Consider the following 19,821-nt stretch of genomic DNA (forward strand, 5'->3'; position numbering starts at 1 on the left):
TCTAAAATTTGTATGTAAGTACAAAAGACCCAGAATAGCCAAAGCAATCTTCAGAAAGAAGAACAGAGCTGGAGGTATCACACTCCCTGACTTAAAACTATACTACAAAGCTACAGCAATCAAAACATTATGGTAACAGCACAGAAACAGACACATTGATCAGTGGAATAGAATAAAGAGCCAGAAGTAAACCCATGCACTTATGATCAATTAACCTATCACAAAAGAGACAAGAATATACAATGGAAAAAAGAGAGTCTCTTCAGTAAGTGGTGCAAGAAAACTGGACAGCTACATGTAAAAGAACAGAATCAGAACATATTCTCACAACATATACAAAAAAAACGTAAAATGGATTAAAAACCTAAATATAACAGTGGAAAACATAAAACTCCTAGAAGACAGAAGATTCTTTGACATAAATCATAGCAATTTTTTTTGGATCTGTCTCTTAAGGCAAAGGAAACAAAAGCAAAAATAAACAAATCGTACCTAATTAAACTTAAAAGCTTTTGCACAACAAAGGAAACCATCAAAAAAATGAAAAGACAACTTACAGAATGGGAGAAAATATTTTCAAATGATATGACTGATAAGGGGTAAATATCCAAAATATATAAACAGCTCATATAACTCAATATTAGAAAAAAACCAAAAAAGATAAAAAATGGGTAGGAAACCTGAATAGCCATTTTTCCAAAGATATACAGATGACAAACAGGAACATGAAAAGATGCTCAACATAACTAGTCACCAGAGAAATGCAAATCAAAACCACAGTGAGGGACTTCCCTGGTGGCGCAGTGGTTAAGAATCTACCTGCCAATGCAAAGGACACGGGTTCAATCCCTGGTCTGGGAAGATCCCACGTGCTATGGAGCAGCTAAGCCTGACAGCCACAACTACTGAGCCTGCACTCTAGAGCACATGAGCCACAACTACTGAGCCCACAAGCCACAACTACTGAAACACACGTGTTTAGAGCCCGTGCTCTGCAACAAGAGAAGCCACGACAATCAGAAGCCCATGCACCGCAATGAAGAGTAGCCCCCACTTGCCGCAACTAGAGAAAGCCCACATGCAGCAACGAAGACCCAACGCAGCCACAAATAAATAATTTTTTTTTAAAAAAACCCACAGTGAGATGTCACCTCGTACCTGTAGAATGGCTATCATGAAAACATCTACAAATAACCCATGTTGGAGAGGATGCAGAAGAAAGGGGACCCTAGTACACTGTTGGTGGGAATGTAAATTGGTGTAGCCACTATAAAAAGCAGTATGGAGATCCCGCAGAAAACTAAATGTAGAACTGCCATATCATCCAGCAATTCCAATCCTGGGTATATATCCAAAGAAAACAAAAACACGAATTTGAAAGGATACATGTACCCCAGTGTTCAGAGCAGTATTACTTACAATAGCCAAGATACGGAAGCAACCGAATTTCCATAAACAGATGAATGGATAAGGAAGATGTGGTATATACACACAATGGAATATTACTCAGCCATAAAAAATGAAGATTTTGCCATGTGCAAAAACATGGATGGACCTGGAGGGTATTATGCTTAGTGACATAACTCAGAGAAAGACAAACACTTCATGTTGTCACTTATATGTAGAATCCAAAAAATAAAATGAATGAATGCAACAAAACAGAAACAGTTTCACAGACATAGAGAACAAATTAGTAGTTACCAGAGGGAAAGGGGAGGAGCAAAATAGGAATAGGGGATTAAGAAGTAGAAACTACTATACATAAAATAATTAAGCTACAAGGGTATATTGTACAGCACAAGAAATACAGCCAATATTTTATAATAACTTTAAATGGAGTATAATCTACAAAAATATTGGATCATTATGTTGTACACCTGACATTAATATTGTAAATCAACCATACTTCAATTAAAACATTAGAATCAGAGATCAGATCAAGATGGCAGAGGAGTAGAATGTGGAGCTCACCTTCTCCCACAAATACATCAAAAAAAAACCATCTACCTGTGGAACAATTCTCACAAAACATCTACCAAACACTGGCAGAAGGCCTCAGACTTCCAAAAAGGCAAGAAAATCTCCATGTAACTGGGTAGGGCAAAAGAAGAAAGCAGAAAAGAAGAGAGAAAGGAATCGGGACAGGACCTGTGCCCCTGGGAGGGAACTGTGAAAGAGGAAAGGTCTCTGAAGACTAGGAAGCTCCCTCACTGGTGGGGAGATCAGACAGGACAAAGGGCGAGATTCAGAGCCTCGAAGAAGAACACAGCAACTGGTTTACAGAGGGCAAAGCAAAGAGAGACCTGCACAGACAGTGCTGCCCAGCACTCCCCAGTCTGAGATGCTCATCCACTGGGGAAGGTGGGGACTGGGCGCTGAACCTCGGGATTTGGAGGTCAGACCCAGAGGAGAGGACTGGGGTTGGCTGCATGGAGACAGCCTGAAGGGGCTAGGGTGTGGTGTGGAAGGTCTGGGCCCACCAGAGAGGCAAGGCAACATTGTTGGGGGGCATGCCTCCATAGGAGCATCCTTCTCCACACACACTCTCAGGCACTGCCTACATGAGCTCTGGGGGCGGGCATGAGCTGCCGCTGCCATCTCAGACTCCAGAGGCAGGCACAGACCACTGCCACTGCTGAGGGTCCCGCGACTGGGAGCCAACTACTGCCCCCGCCTTACTTGGAGCATGCACAAGCCACACACCTGCACACCCCCTATCAAGGGGATAATGGCCAGCAAACACTGAGGAAAGAGACTGCAAGGATCCAAATCAAAAACAGCCCTCATGCCAAAAATCATTAAACCCATATGACCTATGCAGGAATGCTCCCACATATAAATAGGGCTCCAAGACTACAGGATATAATTGTTTCTCCTAAACTCACAGAATAAGATAAACATAAGCAAAGTGAAGAAGCAGAGGAACCACTCCCAGTTAAAAAACCAAGAGAATTCCCCCGAAGAAACAAACAATGAAACAGACCTTTTCCGTCTAACAGACACCGACTTCAAAGAGGAGGTAATGAAAATACTGAAGGAATTAAGAAAGGTTATTGGCAGAAATGCAGATTATTGTAAAAAGGAACTAGAAACTATAAGGAGGAGACAAGAAAAATTAGAAAATTCATTTGCCAAGACAAAAGCCGATCTAAAGGCAATGAAAAGCAGAATGAATAATGCAGAAAAAAGAATAAGCGATCTGGAAGATAGAATAATGGAATTTACTGAAGCAAAACAGCAGACAGAAAACCAAATGAAAAATAAAAGAAAGCAGTATGAGACCTAGGGGATAATACATAGCATCCCAATCTACTAATAGGGATTCCAGAAGGAGAAGAAAGAGAAAAGGGAACTGAAAATGTATTTGAATAAATTACAGCTGAAAAGTTCCCAAGCCTAAAGAAGGAAAAACATATCCAGATACAGGAAGCACAGAGTCCCAAACAAGATGAACCCAAGCAGACCTACACCAAGACATATTATAATAAAGATAGCAAAAGTTAAAGATAAAGAGAGAATTCTAAAGGCAGCAAGAGAAAAACAAAGAATTAATTAAAAGGGAAGCCCCATAAGGCTATCAGCTGATTGCTCAACAGAAACACCACAGGCCAGAAGGCAGTGGAAAAATATATCCAAAGTCTTGAAAGGGAAAAATCTGTAACCTAGAATACTCTACCCAGCAAGATTATCATTTAGAATAGTAGGAGAAATAAAGAACTTCTCAGAAAAGCAAAAACTAAAAGAATACAGCAATACTAAACCTATCCTAAAAGAAATATTGATAGATCTTCTCTAAATATTAAAGAAGCAAGAAGATATAGGAAGGAGGAATTCAAAATTTGAAAGTAAATCACTTTAATTAGCCAGTAAACAGATCAAAAAGAGAAAGAGAAAAAAAAACCTATTTGTGAAATTGATAATAAACACCAGGAACAGCAAAAGGATAAACACGAAGATGTAAAAAAGGACATCAAAATCACAAAATGTGGGGAAGGAGAGTAAGAAAATGCAGCTCCTTTTGTTTTTTTTGTTTGTTTGTTTGTTTTTGGTTCTTTTCTGTTTTTTTTTTTTTTTTTGCGGTACGTGGGCCTCTCACTGCTGTGGCCTCTCCCGTTGCGGAGCACAGGCTCCGGACGCACAGGCCCAGCGGCCATGGCCCACAAGCCCAGCTGCTCCGCAGCATGTGGAATCCTCCCAGACCAGGGCACAAACCCACATCCCCTGCATCAGCAGGCAGACTCTCAACCACTGTGCCACCAGGGAAGCCCATGTTTTTTTTTTAAGAATGTGTTTGAGCCTATGTATCTAAAGCAAGCAGACAGAGGAAGGGGTTAAGATACTTGAAAAACAGAACAAACACAAATCAAAAACACACAATACATTCACAAAAAACAAAAAGGAGAACACACAAGCATAAAATAAAAGGAAATCATCAAGCCACAAAAAGAAAATGAAAGGATCAGGGAAGAAACAAAGAATCAACTGGAAAACAAGGTTTAATATGGCAATAAATACATATGTATCAATAATTACCTTAAATGTCAATGCTCCGATCAAAAGACAGAGAGCGGCAGACTGGATAAAGAAACAAGAGCCTACAATATGCTGCCTACAAGAGACCCACCTTATGGCAAAGGACACACATAGATTGAAAGTGAGGGGATGGAAAAAGATATTTCATGGAAATGGAAATGAAGAGAAAGTGAGCGTTGCAATACTCGTATCAGATAAAATAGAGTTTAAAGCAAAGGCTGTAAAGAAAGATAAAGACGGACACTATATAACGATAAAAGGATCAAAACAAGAGGAGGATTTTACACTCATCAACATATATGCACCTAATATAGGAGCACCCAAATACATAAAACAAATACTAACAGACATCAAGGGAGAAATTGATGGGAATACAATAATGGTAGGAGACTTTAACACCCCACTCACATCGATGGACAGATCTCCTAGACAGAAAATCAATAAGGCAACAGAGATGCTAAATGATACAATAGAACACTTAGACTTAATTGACATTTTCAGGACATTACATCCAAAAAAAAAAGACAGAATACACATTCTTTTCAAGTGCACATGAACATTCTCTAGGATTGACCACATGCTACGGCACAAAACTAACCTCAACAAATTTAAGACTATAGAAATTATTTCAAGCAACTTCTCTGACCACAAAGGCATGAAACTAGAAATCAACCAAAGGAAAAGAAATGGGAAGTTCATAGCGATACAAGCCTTCCTCAAAAAAACAATGTTTTTTTGTGACATAAATTCACTGCATTACTCCTAAGTGCATGTGTTTTTTTAGGTTTAAAATTATCATATGTGTTTATAATGCATTATAAAACATACAGTTCATTTATTTCTTAGTATCTGTAATTTCACTTATAAATTAACTAGTAATTCACAATTGGCTTTTCACTAATCCAACAGATTTTCTACACTTCCTTTATTTACCACAAGTTTAGTATTCATATAAGTGTTTAAAATCTTCTAACTTATGTCCTTATTCAAGTAAAATTATAAGAAATCCTTTTAACAGCTGCCCAATATTAACTATGTAAGCATATAATATAAAGCCTAATTCCCTATAAACTTTTTATGCCTTAATTTTACTCCCAAATGTGATAAAGGTCCATACAGGTTTCTACTATGCCAATGAATATCAACCACTGGAAGATCAAGTGTTAGGGTAAAAGGCGGAATTTTTCTTAGTGAGTCTACGCTGCCTTGGGTTTCCTTACATAACCATGACAAATTTTAACATGCATTTTATACACGCTGGCCTGATTTAAACCTCATGAAACCTCCCTCCTTATTACAGAGAACTGAGGCTCAGAAAGGCACTTATTTGCTAAATACAGCAAGGGAATTAAATAATTTGCACTTGCGTTGGAAAATCAGGAATTCTATCTCTAACCAAAGCCCACCCTATACCACATCCCTTAAGAAAACTCAAGGCACAGTGACTAATATAACTTAATGAACAGAAAAGTAGTTATCACACTAGTAGATAATCCTCAAAAGTCAGAACACTTCAAAGGACTAAGGATAAACTAAGATGTCCACAAAGTGCCTTCAGTTACTACAGCATACTTTTCCAAAGTTTTTCATCTTTGTTCATTGCTATCTTTGTTATCATTTTGAATACACTCATTGATTTTTTCTTTAATTTTTAATAAAAACACTATATGAATGCTTTAAATTACCTAAGTTCTCTAGTTTTACTGTGCATGCTTAATCCACTGAGCTTACCACACTATCCTTATTTGAATGCAGCAGTAACTAAACATAAGGTGTTAACAATAAGACAAACAAATCATCTTAAAATCTATTCCTAAAACTTCCAACTGAAATTGGAACCTGATCCTCACAAAGACCAAGACCTGAAAGATGTAACAAACAAAGGAGAGCACCCCCAAAAAGCCACAGATAGCTATGTCATCTCACATAGGTTCATTTATTTTAAAAAGTCAAAAACAAACAAAAAAACTAACCAGTCAGCTACAAAAGGTAAGGAGCTTAGAAGTCCTCACTCCTATGCTCACAACAAGAAAAAAGATAAACAAATTGCAAATCAGTAAGTTATCTTAGATCCATTAGAGAACTGAGGTCATAGGACAAATCACCAAAAAGAAAAAAAAAAGGAGAGACAGGCAGATACAGAGAATCACATTTTATCTGAAGTGCAAACACTTCAATAGTAACTGACGAATTATTGGAGGCCAAATACAGATTAGCTTGAGTGTTAAAAAATCCTGGTGTCCCAGCTGGGCACACTTTCCTGGGTTTTACCTCCAGGAGTGCCACAAGCTTTTCAGGTATTCATGAGGAAGACCTGAGGGGAAAAAATCCTCTTGTGCCTTGAGCAGGAGGAGGGAAAAGTAAACATATTAAAACTCACCCAGAGCATTCTCTTTTTAACAAAGTCATGCTCTCAAGGTAAACTACTTTACCAGAGCATTATGTACCTGGAGGAAGAGCAATTAGACAACCTCAGCCTCCTGGAGGTTTCCTGTCTCACCTAAGTAGTGTTGCAGGGGGAAAGGCTAAGAAACATTTCTGAAGGTCACAGCCCAGGGACCACTTAAAAAAGAAAGATGTAATTCATAAGATTACAGATCACTTTCCCTCTCCAACTCCTGGGATCCAATATGGTAACACTGAATTATAAATGAGAAAGCTACAAGATACAGACTCTGTTTGAGAAGGAATTCTTGGGCTTCCCTGGTGGCTCAGTGGTTGAGAGTCTGCCTGCCGATGCAGGGGACACGGGTTCGTGCCCCGGTCCGGGAAGATCCCACATGCGGCGGAGCGGCTGGGCCTGTGAGCCATGGCCGCTGAGCCTGTGCGTCCGGAGCCTGTGCTCCGCGACAGGAGAGGCCACAACAGTGAGAGGCCCGCGTACCGCAACAAAAAAAAAAAAAGGAATTCTTAAGGAATCCCAAAGACAAAAGGGAAGGAAAAAAAAAACTAGGACAAGGGAACTAGAAGAAATAATGTGTTTAATGTGTGCTGTAGCACCTACAGCTACAGCACACATTAAACACAGCCCCATTCCTAGCCAGATTAGCATAAAATCTCACACTAAAAGTTTGATTTCCTATTACCAGAAATATCACATAGAGCTTTCAAAAAAATTACAAGTCCTGCTAAAAGGCAAGAAAAAACCCAATCTAAAGACACAAAGAGAGTATGAGAACCAGACTCAGAGAAGACACAGATTTTTGGAATTATCAGACAGGGAAATTTAAAATAACTATGACTAGAATGATAAGGACTCAATAGATAAAGTAGGCAGTGTGCAAGAATAATTGGGTACCATAAGCAGAGAGATGAAAACTCAAATAAATAAAATAAAATGCTACAAATCCAACACACTGTAAAAGAAATAAAGAATGCCTTTGATGGGTTCATCAACAGAATGGACATAGTCAAGGAAAGGATCAATGAGACTGAAGAGGAAAGAATCAGTGAGGCTGAGGACATGTCAATAGAAACTTTCCAAACGGAAATGCAAAGAGAAAAAAGAACAAATAAAAGGGAACAGAAAAACTATAACTGTAGAATAATTACAAAAGTTGTAACATACATGTCATGGGAATACAAAGGAGAAGAAGGAAAAGAGAAGAAATGTTTGATATAAAAGAATGGTGGAAATACTTCCAAAATCAATGACAGATACCACAGAAGCAGGATACCAAGCAGGGTAAATAGCAAATATCTACACCTAGCTATGTCATATGCAAACAGCAGAAAACCAAAGACAGAGAGAAAAATCTTTTAAAAAGCCAGGAGAAAAAAAAACAAAACATCTTATCTATAGAGGAACAAGGATAAGCATTCCATCTTATGTGTTGTCAGAAACTATGCAAGCAGGAAGACAGTAGAATGAATTATTTAAAGTATTGGGGGAAAAAAACCCCACCAAGCTAGAATAATGTACCCAGCAAAATGATTCTTCAAAGGTAAAAGAAAAATACTTTCTCAGACAAACAAAAACCAAAGGCATTTGTTGCCAGCAGACTTTCCTTGCAAGAAATGTTGAAAGAAGTTCTTTAGAGAGAAAAAAATTATATGGGACTTCCCTGGTGGTCCAGTGGTTAAGACTCCACACTCCCAATGCAGGGGACACGGGTTTGATCCCTAGTCAGGGAACTAAGATTCTGCATGCTGCAGGGCGTGGTCAAAAAATAATAATAAAAAAAAATTATATAGGGCAGAAACATGCATCTACATAAAGTAAGGAAGAGCGTTAGAGAAGGAATAAATGAGGGTAAAATAACATCTTTTATGTTTCTTATTCTTTTGTTTTTTTTTTTTTTGTGCGTGGTACGCGGGCCTCTCACTGTTGCGGCCTCTCCCATTGTGGAGCACAGGCTCCAGATGCGCAGGCTCAGCGGCCATGGCTCACGGGCCTAGCCACTCCGGGGCATGTGGGATCTTCCCAGACCGGGGCACGAACCTGTGTCCCCTGCATTGGCAGGCGGACTCTCAACCACTGCACCACCAGGGAAGCCCCTATGTTTCTTATTCTTAACTGACCTAATAGTTAACTGTCCAAACTAATAACAGCAAAAATGCATTGGATAATTATAGCTTATGGATAAGGAGAGGAATTGGGAATACTATTATAAGCTATCTACAGTACTTGTGAAGTGGTACAGTGTCATTTAAAAATGGACTTAGACTAGTTATAAATGCATATTGCAAACTATAAGGCAACCAATAAAATGTTTAAAGAAGTATAATTTATAAGTTAAAAGAGGAAGGAAAATGAAATCATATAAATGTTCAATTAAAAGCAAAGGCAGGATAGCTGATTCACTTTGTTATACAGCAGAAACTAACACAACATTGTAAAGCAATTATACTCTAATAAAGATGTTAAAAAAAACAAAACAAAACAAAGGCAGGGACTTCCCTGGCGGTCCAGTGGTTGAGGCTTTGCCTTTCAACGCAAGGGGTGTGGATTCGATCCCTGGTCCTCCCAGCCAAAAACCAAAACATAAAACAGAAGCAACATTGTAACAAATTCAATAAAGACTTAAAAAAAAAAAGGCAAAGGGACTTCCCTGGTGGACCAGTGGTTAAGAATCCGCCTTCCAATGCAGGCAACGTGGGTTCCATCCCTGGTCGGGAAACTAAGATCCCACATGCCACGGGGCAACTAAGCCCCCGCGCTGCAACTACTGAGCCCATGCGCCACAACTAGAGAGAAGCCCGCACACAGCAACTAGAGAGAAGCCCATGCGCCGCAACGGAAGATCCCACATGCCACAACAAAGATCCTGCAACTAAGACCTGATGCAGCCAAAAATAAAATAAATAAATAAATATTTTTTAAAAAGACAAAAAAGGAGAAGGTAAAAAACAAGTACAATGAAGAGAAAAGTTACAAACATGGTAGATATTAAACCAACTATATCAAAATTCACTTAAAATGTGAATATTCTAAGTACACCAACTAAGAGAGTGTGTCAGAGTGTGAGATGGATACAGTCAGATGTCAGAGAGGACTAAAACCAAGACCCAAATATATGCTGTCTACAAGAAATCCACTTTAAATATAAAGACAATGATTATAAGTAAAGGGAAGCCAAGGGAAATGGGGAGTTGTTGTTTATAGGGTGTAGAGTTTGTGTTATTTTTTCTTTTAAAATATTTATTTATTTATTTGGCTGTGCCAGGTCTTAGTTGCGGCATGCGGGATCTTTTTAGCTGCGGCATGTGAACTCTTAGTTGCAGCATGTAGGATCTGGTTCCCTGACCAGGGATTGAACCCAGGCCCCCTGCACTGGGAACGTGGAGTCTTAGCCACTGGACACCAGGGAAGTCCCCAGAGTTTCAGTTTTCCAAGATGAAAAAGTTCTGGAGATTGGTTGCACAACAATATAAAAATGTACTTAACATTATTGAAATGTACACCTTCAAAAGGTTTATGTTATGTTATTTTATCACAATTTTTTTTTAAAAAGTAAAGGGATTTCTATTCAAGTCCTTTGTACACTTTCTGAGTTGTCCTTTTGGTGCTGAGTTGCAAAACTTCTTTATATATTCTGGATATTAAATCTTTATCAGATATATGATTTGCATACATTTTCTTCTATTTCTGTGGGTTGTCTTCACTCTCTTGATAGTGTCCTTTAACACACACATTTTTTATTTTAATGAAGTCTGTATTATCTATATTTTTCTCTTCTTGCCTGTGTTGTTTCCATCTTATTTAGAGACCACTGACAAATCCAAGGTCCTTATGTTTTCTCCTAAGAGTTTTATACTTTTAGCTCTGAAATTTAGGTATTTTTAGTTGTATATGGTGTAAACTATGGGTCCAACCTTCTTTCACATGTAGATATCCAATTGACACAGCACCATTTATTAAAGAGACTATCAAGATGGGTACAGAGTTTTTTGTTGGGGATGATCAAAGAGTTTTGGGTACACATGGTGGTGACTGTTACGTATTGTGAATGTACTTAATGCCACTGAACTGCACATTTACAAATGGTTAAAGTGATAAATATTATGTTATGTATATTTTACCACAGTAAAAATAAACACAAGATATTACTTCATACCCACCAGAATGGGTATAATTTAAAAGATGGTCAACAGGAGGTATTAGTGAGGATGTGGAAAAATTGGAACCCTCATACACTGCTGATGTGAACATAAAATAGCACACTTTGGGGATTCCCAGGTGGTGCAGTGGTTGAGAGTCCGCCTGCCGATGCAGGGGACGAGGGTTTGTGCCCGGGTCCGAGAAGATCGCATATGCCGCGGAGCGGCTGGGCCCATGAGCCATGGCCGCTGAGCCTGCGCGTCCAGATGCTCCGCAACAGGAGAGGCCACAACAGTGAGAGGCCCGTGTACCGCAAAAAAAAAAAAAAAGGCACACTTTACTATTTGTAAAATAATACAAAACTGAAAAACAGTTTTGACAGTTGCACAAAAAGTTAAACATAGAGTTTCCATATGACCCAGGATTCCAAAAAGAAATGAAAATAAATGCCCACACAAAAATTTATACACAAATGTTCACAGCAGCAATGATTCATAATAACCAAAAAGTAGAAACAAACCAAATATCCATGAAATGATGAATGTATATTTTTCAGCAATAAAAAGGAGTAAAGTTCTGAGTCATCCTACAACATGGATGTACCCTGAAAATATGCTAAATGAATGTAGCCAATCACAAAAGATCACATACTGTATGATTCCTTTTACAGGAAATGTTCAAAATATGCAAATCCATAGAGATAGAAAATAAAATAGTGGTTGTCAGGATCTGGGGTAGGGATATGGGGGAAAATGAGGAGTAACCACTAATTGGTATAGGCTTTCTTGTTGGAGTGATGAATATTCTGTTGATGGCTGTACAGATTTGTGAGTATACTAAAACCACAAAATTGTACCCTTTAAATGGATAGACTGTGGTATGTGATTTACATCAATAAAGTTGTTAATTTTTAGAAAATGACTTGGACATTAGCTGAGTTGTTCAGAGATCTTTTGACAGCAATTGCACTAGAATTTAGACCTTTCATACAATTTCTACCCTGAACAAGAGTTAGGGGAAAAACTGACTCAAACTAAAAGTTTTAACAAGATCTGAGGATATTACTTGAATATCTTTAGCTTTAAAAGCAGTGAATAGGAAGTAATCGATCTGCTATACTGCTTGAATTTTTTGGTTCAGCACAGATTATAAAACTACGGAATAGAAACAGAAATTAAAATAAATCTGTTATCTATATCTTTTTTAAAACTCATCTGTCAAACTAGATAGCTACTTTGGTGCTTTGGAGGCCAAGTAGCAGTGAACACTGATTGACGATATTAAAAATGATGTAGAAAAAGCACAAGTTTCTTCTACCCAGGATCTCACCGTAGGATATCAAGCCTTTCATGAAGCTCTGCTTCTGAAAAATTCCACATTCAGTATTAAAAAAAAGAATCAAGGGCTTCCCTGGTGGCGCAGTGGTTGAGAGTCCGCCTGCCGATGCAGGGCACATGGGTTCGTGTCCCGGTCCGGGAAGATCCCACATGCCGCGGAGCGGCTAGGTCCGTGAGCCATGGCCACTGAGCCTCCGCGTCCGGAGCCTGTACTCCGCAACGGGAGAGGCCACAACAGTGAGAGGCCCGCGTACCGGAGGAAAAAAAAAAAAGAATCAAGTGTCCACACTTCATGTTCACAAGAGCACAAGGTTTTACAATATGGTTTTACAATTTCTGTTATCTACAATAAGACTTTTCCAGCCTTCAACTCTACCTGAATCTTATTATTGTAATATTCTTTCTATTTAACATTAATTGTTTAACAGTAATTTTATAGTGGGACATAGGAAGGATCAATGTACCACACAGTCTGGTATAAAACTTGTGCCGCAAATAAGGGAAGTTAAATGGTATCTACCCTCTAAATTCTTCAGAGATTCCTCTAGGTATCCTCTAAAAGACCTAGACTTTTTAAAGCCACATGCTTCTCTTGACCCTTGGGAAATGTTATTAACATCTTATACTTGAAGAATTTCTGGGAATACAACAAATTTTTGTTCCTTTACAAAAAGAAGAAAAGGGAGGGGAACAAAAAAAATACTGAAACAGGAAATAACACTGGTATCTCTTTTACATCATCTCAAAAAATCATTCAGGCCTCTTAGCCATCTAAGGACATAAAAATTAAGTATATGAGATGACAGGGCATATCCAGCATGGGCACCATAGAATAATCATCTTAGAAGATAGATTTTATTTTTCTGAAAACAGAATCCAAAATTTACCACAACAAACAAGGCACTACTAAAATATAAGACCTTTTTTTTGAGTCCCAAAACAAGAAGATATATTAAAAGTTAGTCTTTCATAAATAAGTATACTGAATACAAAGAGCCACTAAAAATCTCTTGAGTACCATTGAACATTTCTCTAAAAGCAAAAAGGAGGCAATCTCTTTTTTCACAAAAACTTGGATCTAACTTATTTGAGTTAAAAAGCAGAACAGTCTTTCTAAATTTTGTAGAAAACATCCCTTTATAGAAGTAAACAGAATAATCCAAAAGGAGTTGATCAGAAGCGAACTAATTATATAAACAATGCTTAGATATTAAAGTTATATAAAGATTAGCATGAAGAAAGGACTCAACTAAGAAGAAACAAGAGAAAATCAGTAAGTTCTACATTCTGATAGATGAGTAGAAAATAACCAAACAAACCTGTTCAACATCAACTCTAATCCTCCTATCTCAAGACGACTAGCGCTCCTAGTCTGCGTGTACTCATCCTAACATCTGAGTATCTTGTGCTGTATGTGTAACCTAACTCTATGACAGTCTTACCACCCAAAACTACAAATCATTCCTTGTCCCTCTGGTTAAACTTCCTCATTCATTTCTTTCAGTTGATGGATCCAATCCTGGAAATTTTAAACTAATATCAGCTATCAGAATGGTATTATCGTAAATAATAAATGGTAAATATCGTATCTTCTTTAACTATTAAATGATTTTCTTATCATTCCGCAAGACTAAATAAAAGAGATTCAGAAAAGGCTAACATCCTGAGTTTCTAATTTTCCAGTCCGACTTTAACATCTGAAAGTCATATCAATCTCTTTCTTTCAGTGGGCTGATGCCTCAGTGGAAAGATGAGCTATAATCCAGACGTTATAATATAAGCAAATCAGATACTTGTTAATTTAAGAGATATAACTTTGTTGAGATATAACTCTCTAATTGTTCAAGCTTTTTGGAAAACCCTTTAAAGCATCTGTAAAGCATTAAAATTTCAAAACAAAGGCAATTCAGGTCAGCTTCACAAATATCACTTGCCTGAAAAACTTCCATTTAAACTCTTCCCAAACTGACCTAAGAGTTTTAACCGTAAGTCAGTCAGATTTCACTTTTTATTCATGAGGAGTAAGATTCACTTATTCATTTTACAATATTTACCAAATGCTGAATATATTGTGAGTACGTAGTATTGCAATAAAAAATAAATACATAATACCTGACCCTAAGGAACTCACAATCTAATGGTAAAGAAAGGCTGTTAAGTATCCCAGGAATAATCTAGGGAAGAAAGGGGAACCATCCTTATAACTGTGAATTTCCTAATGCTTTTAAATCTCTCATACATGTAATTTTTTTCATCTAATTTTTATACAGTTTCCTTTAGGGTTAAAACTCTTAACCTTATTTCCAACACCTGCTAACCTCCATTTTAAAAAGCAAAGTTTGCTAGAGAATCAGGAATTTCCTGAAGAATACCTTGGGAAAGCAAACACTGAACCACGGATATTCCCTGTATTAAAAGAGAAAGGTGTAATGGTTTTATACAGAATCAAGAGAAAATAAAAATCAGTTGAGGGTGAGAAATATGCATAAATATTTGAAAAACTTAGATTTATTCCATTCGAGGCACATCTATCTAAATTCAATATATTCTATTCACTTTAACACAAAAATTAATAAGTGCAAGTATTATATCACTATCTTTATTTTCTAACAAAAGCATACTAAGTTCCCTCAAAAAAAGAAACCTTTGGAAAGTTTTTATTGGGATGAAGTACATTTTAGCTCAAAGGGAATGAACTTAGTTTTAAATAGGTTAAAAAACAAACTATCCTCAGATGAAGCAGAAATGCAATTTTACTTTGCCCATTGTAAGAAAATCAATTTTCTTCTACAACTTGAATCAGAGTGAATCTATATACCTATATATTGTAATGCAAAGAGTACTGAAATCCAATTTAAATAAGATTCTCATTTCTCTTTTGGTAAAGAAGAAAGGGGAGAAAAACAAAATCTAGGTTTTCTGAGAGAAGACAAAGTCACATAATTCCTATATCTATAGCTAAGCATTCAGTGCTTTAACGAAGCCCATCTACAAGCCATTGAGCTAATCATTTAATTTGTGGACTCCTACTCAATTTTGAGGGAGTTATAAAAAGCAAATCTCTCCAGATAAAAATAAAGCTTACGTCCCTAATCAATAAAAACGGAATCAGATAAAGTCTGCAATGCAATCACTAGCTAAATGGAGTTTTGATAACTGCTGATTAAGGTCTGAGATAGTATTAATGTTTTTACAAGAGCAACAAAACCATCATTCCAAGGGGAAAAGATATATAAACAGATTAGATAATCTTTGAAAATACAGTGTTTGGTTTATCTTTAGAATCTAGTGAACTCAATGCTCCAGGTGATAGAAACCTGAGGGGGAAGGTATGAAAAATCAGAATCAACTTATAAGTAACTTCTCTACTTTTTGATATGTACATCAGAGCTACTCATACCTCTTTTCATGAAATTGATACCTAATCAGTTCTGTCTCCAGCTATTAAGTGCATCCACTCTGAAAAATAGAAAAGGAGGAGATAAAGCAACTCAATTTTGTTAAGCGCTTACACTATGCTATACAGCTCATAAAGATTTTCATTTAGGTATTACTGTCTCCACTGCATAGATAAAAGAACAACGCAAAAGTTGGGTAACGTTCCAAAGGTTACAAAGAGAACTGGATTTGAACCCAAATCTAGCCATACATGAGGTAATTCCAAATGAAAGCAAGTTGAGACCGGAGCTCAAACTGTCTGAATTTTATTCCAAAGGACTGGAGAATAATCCATTTTTCCACTATTTCTTTTCCCCAAGAGTAGAACACATCAAATGCAAATGGTCTTCTTACTGAAGTTAAATGACAATCCCTAATTCTTGGAAAACTTCCTGTAATACTGGAAAAACAATGGGTATAGAATAATATAGTTGGGTCCATTTGTATCTTAAGGAAAGCCTGATATTTAATATCTAGAATGGGAACAATTACAGCTCATTTACTCTCCCTTGCCTATAATAATATTCCAGATGTGGAAGTTTTAGCTGATTGTTGCTAAGGACTCCCTCCACATCCTCCTTCCCTAATAAGTCCACTATAGAAAGTGCAATATAAAGAAAAGTGTGAAGTACAAAATAAAATGTCAGGTAAAATCCCACCATGTAGAGATAATCATAGGGGAAAATGTTAGCACGCATTTTCATTGTTTTTAACAAAATCGAATGGTTACTTTACTGCTTTGTAACCTCTTCCCTCTGTTAATACACAGTGAATATTTTCCTGCATCGTTATTTTCCTAAAACAATTTTTAATGGCAGTATAGTATTCCATCATGTAAAGATGCCAGAAGTTTTTTCTCAAGCTAACAGCACTTAACGACAGATATGCTTTTGTTGCAGGAATTGCAGCTGCCTCCTATTAGGATCTGTAGCATGGCTGCTAAATTTTAAAATCAATTTTTATTTATTCAGAACATAAATAGTGCAGAAAAAAAGGGCTATGTGCACTGACTATTACAAAAGATTCACAAAGAGAAATAAGCTGACACACTTAAAGAATTACCAATGCTTGCTTCAGCTGTTAAGTTATAGTTGTCTACAAAACCACATTGGCCAGGGTGAACAACTATAGAATAAGAAAATTCTCAAACTGCCACTGGAAGTGTAAATTAGTAAAACCATTATGGAGATCAATTTGGCAATCATCTTACAATAAAAAATAAAATTGACCTCCTAAAGAAACTCCAGCATATGTGCAAAGGAGACACATTTAAGAATGTTCTAACACTTTTTAATAGCACCAAATTAGAAAAAATTCTAAATACCCACCAATGGTAGACAGATGAATTGTAGTACACACATTCAACTCAAAACTAATAAAATGAAAAGTGAGCATTCCAGATCAGTTTGTTCAACAGAGATATAATGTAAGCCACGAATATAATTTAAAAATTTCTAGAAACATTTTGAAAAAAGAAAAAGCAGGTGAAATTAATTTTAATCTTATTTAACCCAATATATGCAAATCATCATTTCAATATGTAATTAATATAAAATAATTAGTAATAAGATATTTTACATTTTTTTTGTACTAAGTCTTTGAAATCCTCTGAGCAAATACACTTCCAGCACATCTTAATTCACACTGGCCACATTTCAGGTGCTCAACAGCCACAGATAGTTAATGGCTATTATATTGAACAGTGCAGATCTAAAGTTACCTCAAAATCCCCAGAACAATACTGAACCGAAAAAGGAAGTTGCAAAATCATATGTATTATATGGCATCACTTAAATAAACTTATAAAACTAAAAAACTTCTAAATTATGTCTCTGGGAACTTCCCTGGTGGCACAGTGATTAAGAATCCGCCTGCCAATGCAGGGGACACAGGTTCTAGCCCTGGTCCGAGAAGATCCCACATGCCGCGGAGCAATTAAGCCCGTGCACCACAACTACTGAGCCTGCACTCTAGAGCCCATGGGCCACAACTACTGAGCCCGTGGGCCACAACTACTGAAGCCCGTGTGCCTAGAGCCCATGCTCCACAACAAGAGAAGCCACCGGAATGAGAAGCCTGTGCACCGTAATGAAGAGTAGCCCCCGCTCACCGCAACTAGAGAAAGCCCACGTGCAGCAACAAAGACCCAATGCAGCCAAAAATAAAATAAATAATTTTTTTAAAAATCTGTATTGGGGGCTTCCCTGGTGGCGCAGTGCTTGAGAGTCCGCCTGCCGATGCAGGGGACACGGGTTCATGCCCTGGTCCGGGAAGATCCCACATGCCGCGGAGCGGCTGGGCCCGTGAGCCATGGCCACTGAGCCTGCGCGTCTGGAGCCTGTACTCCGCAACGAGAGAAGCCACAACAGTGAGAGGCCCGCGTACCGCAAAGAAAAAAAAAATCTGTATTGGGACTTTCCTGTTGGCACAGTGGTTAAGAATCTGCCTGCCAAGGCAGGGGACACGGGTTCGAGCCCTGGTCCGGGGAGATCCCACATGCCGCGGAGCAACTAAACCCATGTGCCACAACTACTGAGCCTGCGTTCTAGAGCCCGTGGGCCACAACTACTGAGCCCATGTGCCACAACTACTGAAGCTGTGTGCCTAGAGCCTGTGCTCTACAAGAGAAGCCACCGCAACGAGAAGTCCACGCACCATAACGAAGAGTAGCCCCTGCTCGCAGCAAGTAGAGAAAGCCTGCACACAGCAACGAAGACCCAACACAACCAAAAAAAAAAAATCTATATTGATAGTTCATAAGTGTGCATGTATAACCTATCTCCATATTTGCTGCCAGAAAAATATGTTTATACAATTCACTAAATATCTTCTTGTCTTGTGTTATTAGCTTAGTTTTATTCTAAAAGCACTTAAGGGCAGAACCTAGGTATTTCTGGTTTTATTAGACTCAGTACCAACAGTACCTACTTTAGCAAATAAACACTATTCAGAATTTGTCAGAAAACGTCACTTTCCAAAACAATGAAGAAACAATGGAGGACTGAACAAATTCCAGTCTACTGTTTTGAATACAAAGATATAAGTGCTCTAATGCAGGTAAAAAGATGCAAGTTTGAGTAATAAAGCAGCAACATTTGAATAAGACCTACATTTTACCTTATGTATAAATAGTGATCTCTGCGTAACATTCAGAATTTTTTAATTGCAATAACAGTCACCATGTTCACATGGGCCAAATCAGTAATTCCCAGTAGGAACTTCAAGAAATGTTTCATTCTATTTGGCACACTGATTAAATACAGTTCATTTCATCAATATGCCACACCCCATCCCCACCCAAACGCAGAGGCTTCAAATGGAGAAAGGAGGCAAAGAACGTGGCAAGATCAAGAAAGCAGGGGACTTCCCTGGTGGCGCAGTTGTTAAGAATCCGTCTGCCAATGCAGGGGACACAGGTTCGAGCCCTGGTCCAGGAAGATCCCACATGCCGCGGAGCAACTAAGCCCGTGCGTCACAACTACTGAGCCTGCACTCTAGAGCCCACAAGCCACAACTACTGGGCCCATGCACTGCAACTACTGAAGCCCGCGTGCCTAGAGCCCATGCTCTGCAATAAGAGAAGCCACCGCAATGAGAAGCCTGTGCACCACAACGAAGAGTAGCCACCCCGCAATGAGAAGCCTGTGCACCACAACGAAGAGTAGCCACCCCCCAAAAAAAAGAGTAGCCCCCACTCGCCGCAACTAGAGAAAGCCTGCACGCAGCAATGAAGACCCAACACAACCAAAAAAAATAAGTAAATAAATAGTTGCCTATGTGCAGCAAATTCAAGTTTTGCTTTCTGGAACTTTTTTCCCCAAATATTTTCAATCGAGTTTGGTTAAATCCACGGATGCAGAATCCAGTATATTTGGTATAGTTGAGCAGACTTAAATATCTGTCACGCCCATGCTCAAAACATCCAGGGGCTTCCCATGTTTATAAATAAGGATAAAGTGCAAATGCCTAAGC

General features: G+C 38.1%; 1 protein-coding gene across 10 annotated transcripts in view; it reads right to left on the reverse strand.

The window, feature by feature from the left end:
• The window catches only part of ATRX (ATRX chromatin remodeler), a 249,450-nt gene that overhangs the window by 211,948 nt on the left and 17,681 nt on the right, over positions 1-19,821 (reverse strand). For 9 of the 10 annotated variants that reach the window (XM_079909999.1, XM_079910009.1, XM_079910008.1 and 6 more), the window contains one exon: positions 15,812-15,870. The exons of the other annotated variant lie outside the window; for it this stretch is intronic. Coding sequence is in view for 7 of the 9 variants with exons in the window: in XM_079910009.1 (XP_079766135.1) it covers positions 15,812-15,821 (10 nt within the window). In the remaining 2 variants the exon portion in view is untranslated. The remainder of the gene's footprint in view (positions 1-15,811; positions 15,871-19,821) is intronic. 10 annotated transcript variants of the gene reach the window in all.

The sequence above is a fragment of the Stenella coeruleoalba genome, assembly GCF_951394435.1.
Source record: "Stenella coeruleoalba genome assembly, chromosome: X".
In the NCBI taxonomy this organism is placed as follows: domain Eukaryota; kingdom Metazoa; phylum Chordata; class Mammalia; order Artiodactyla; family Delphinidae; genus Stenella; species Stenella coeruleoalba.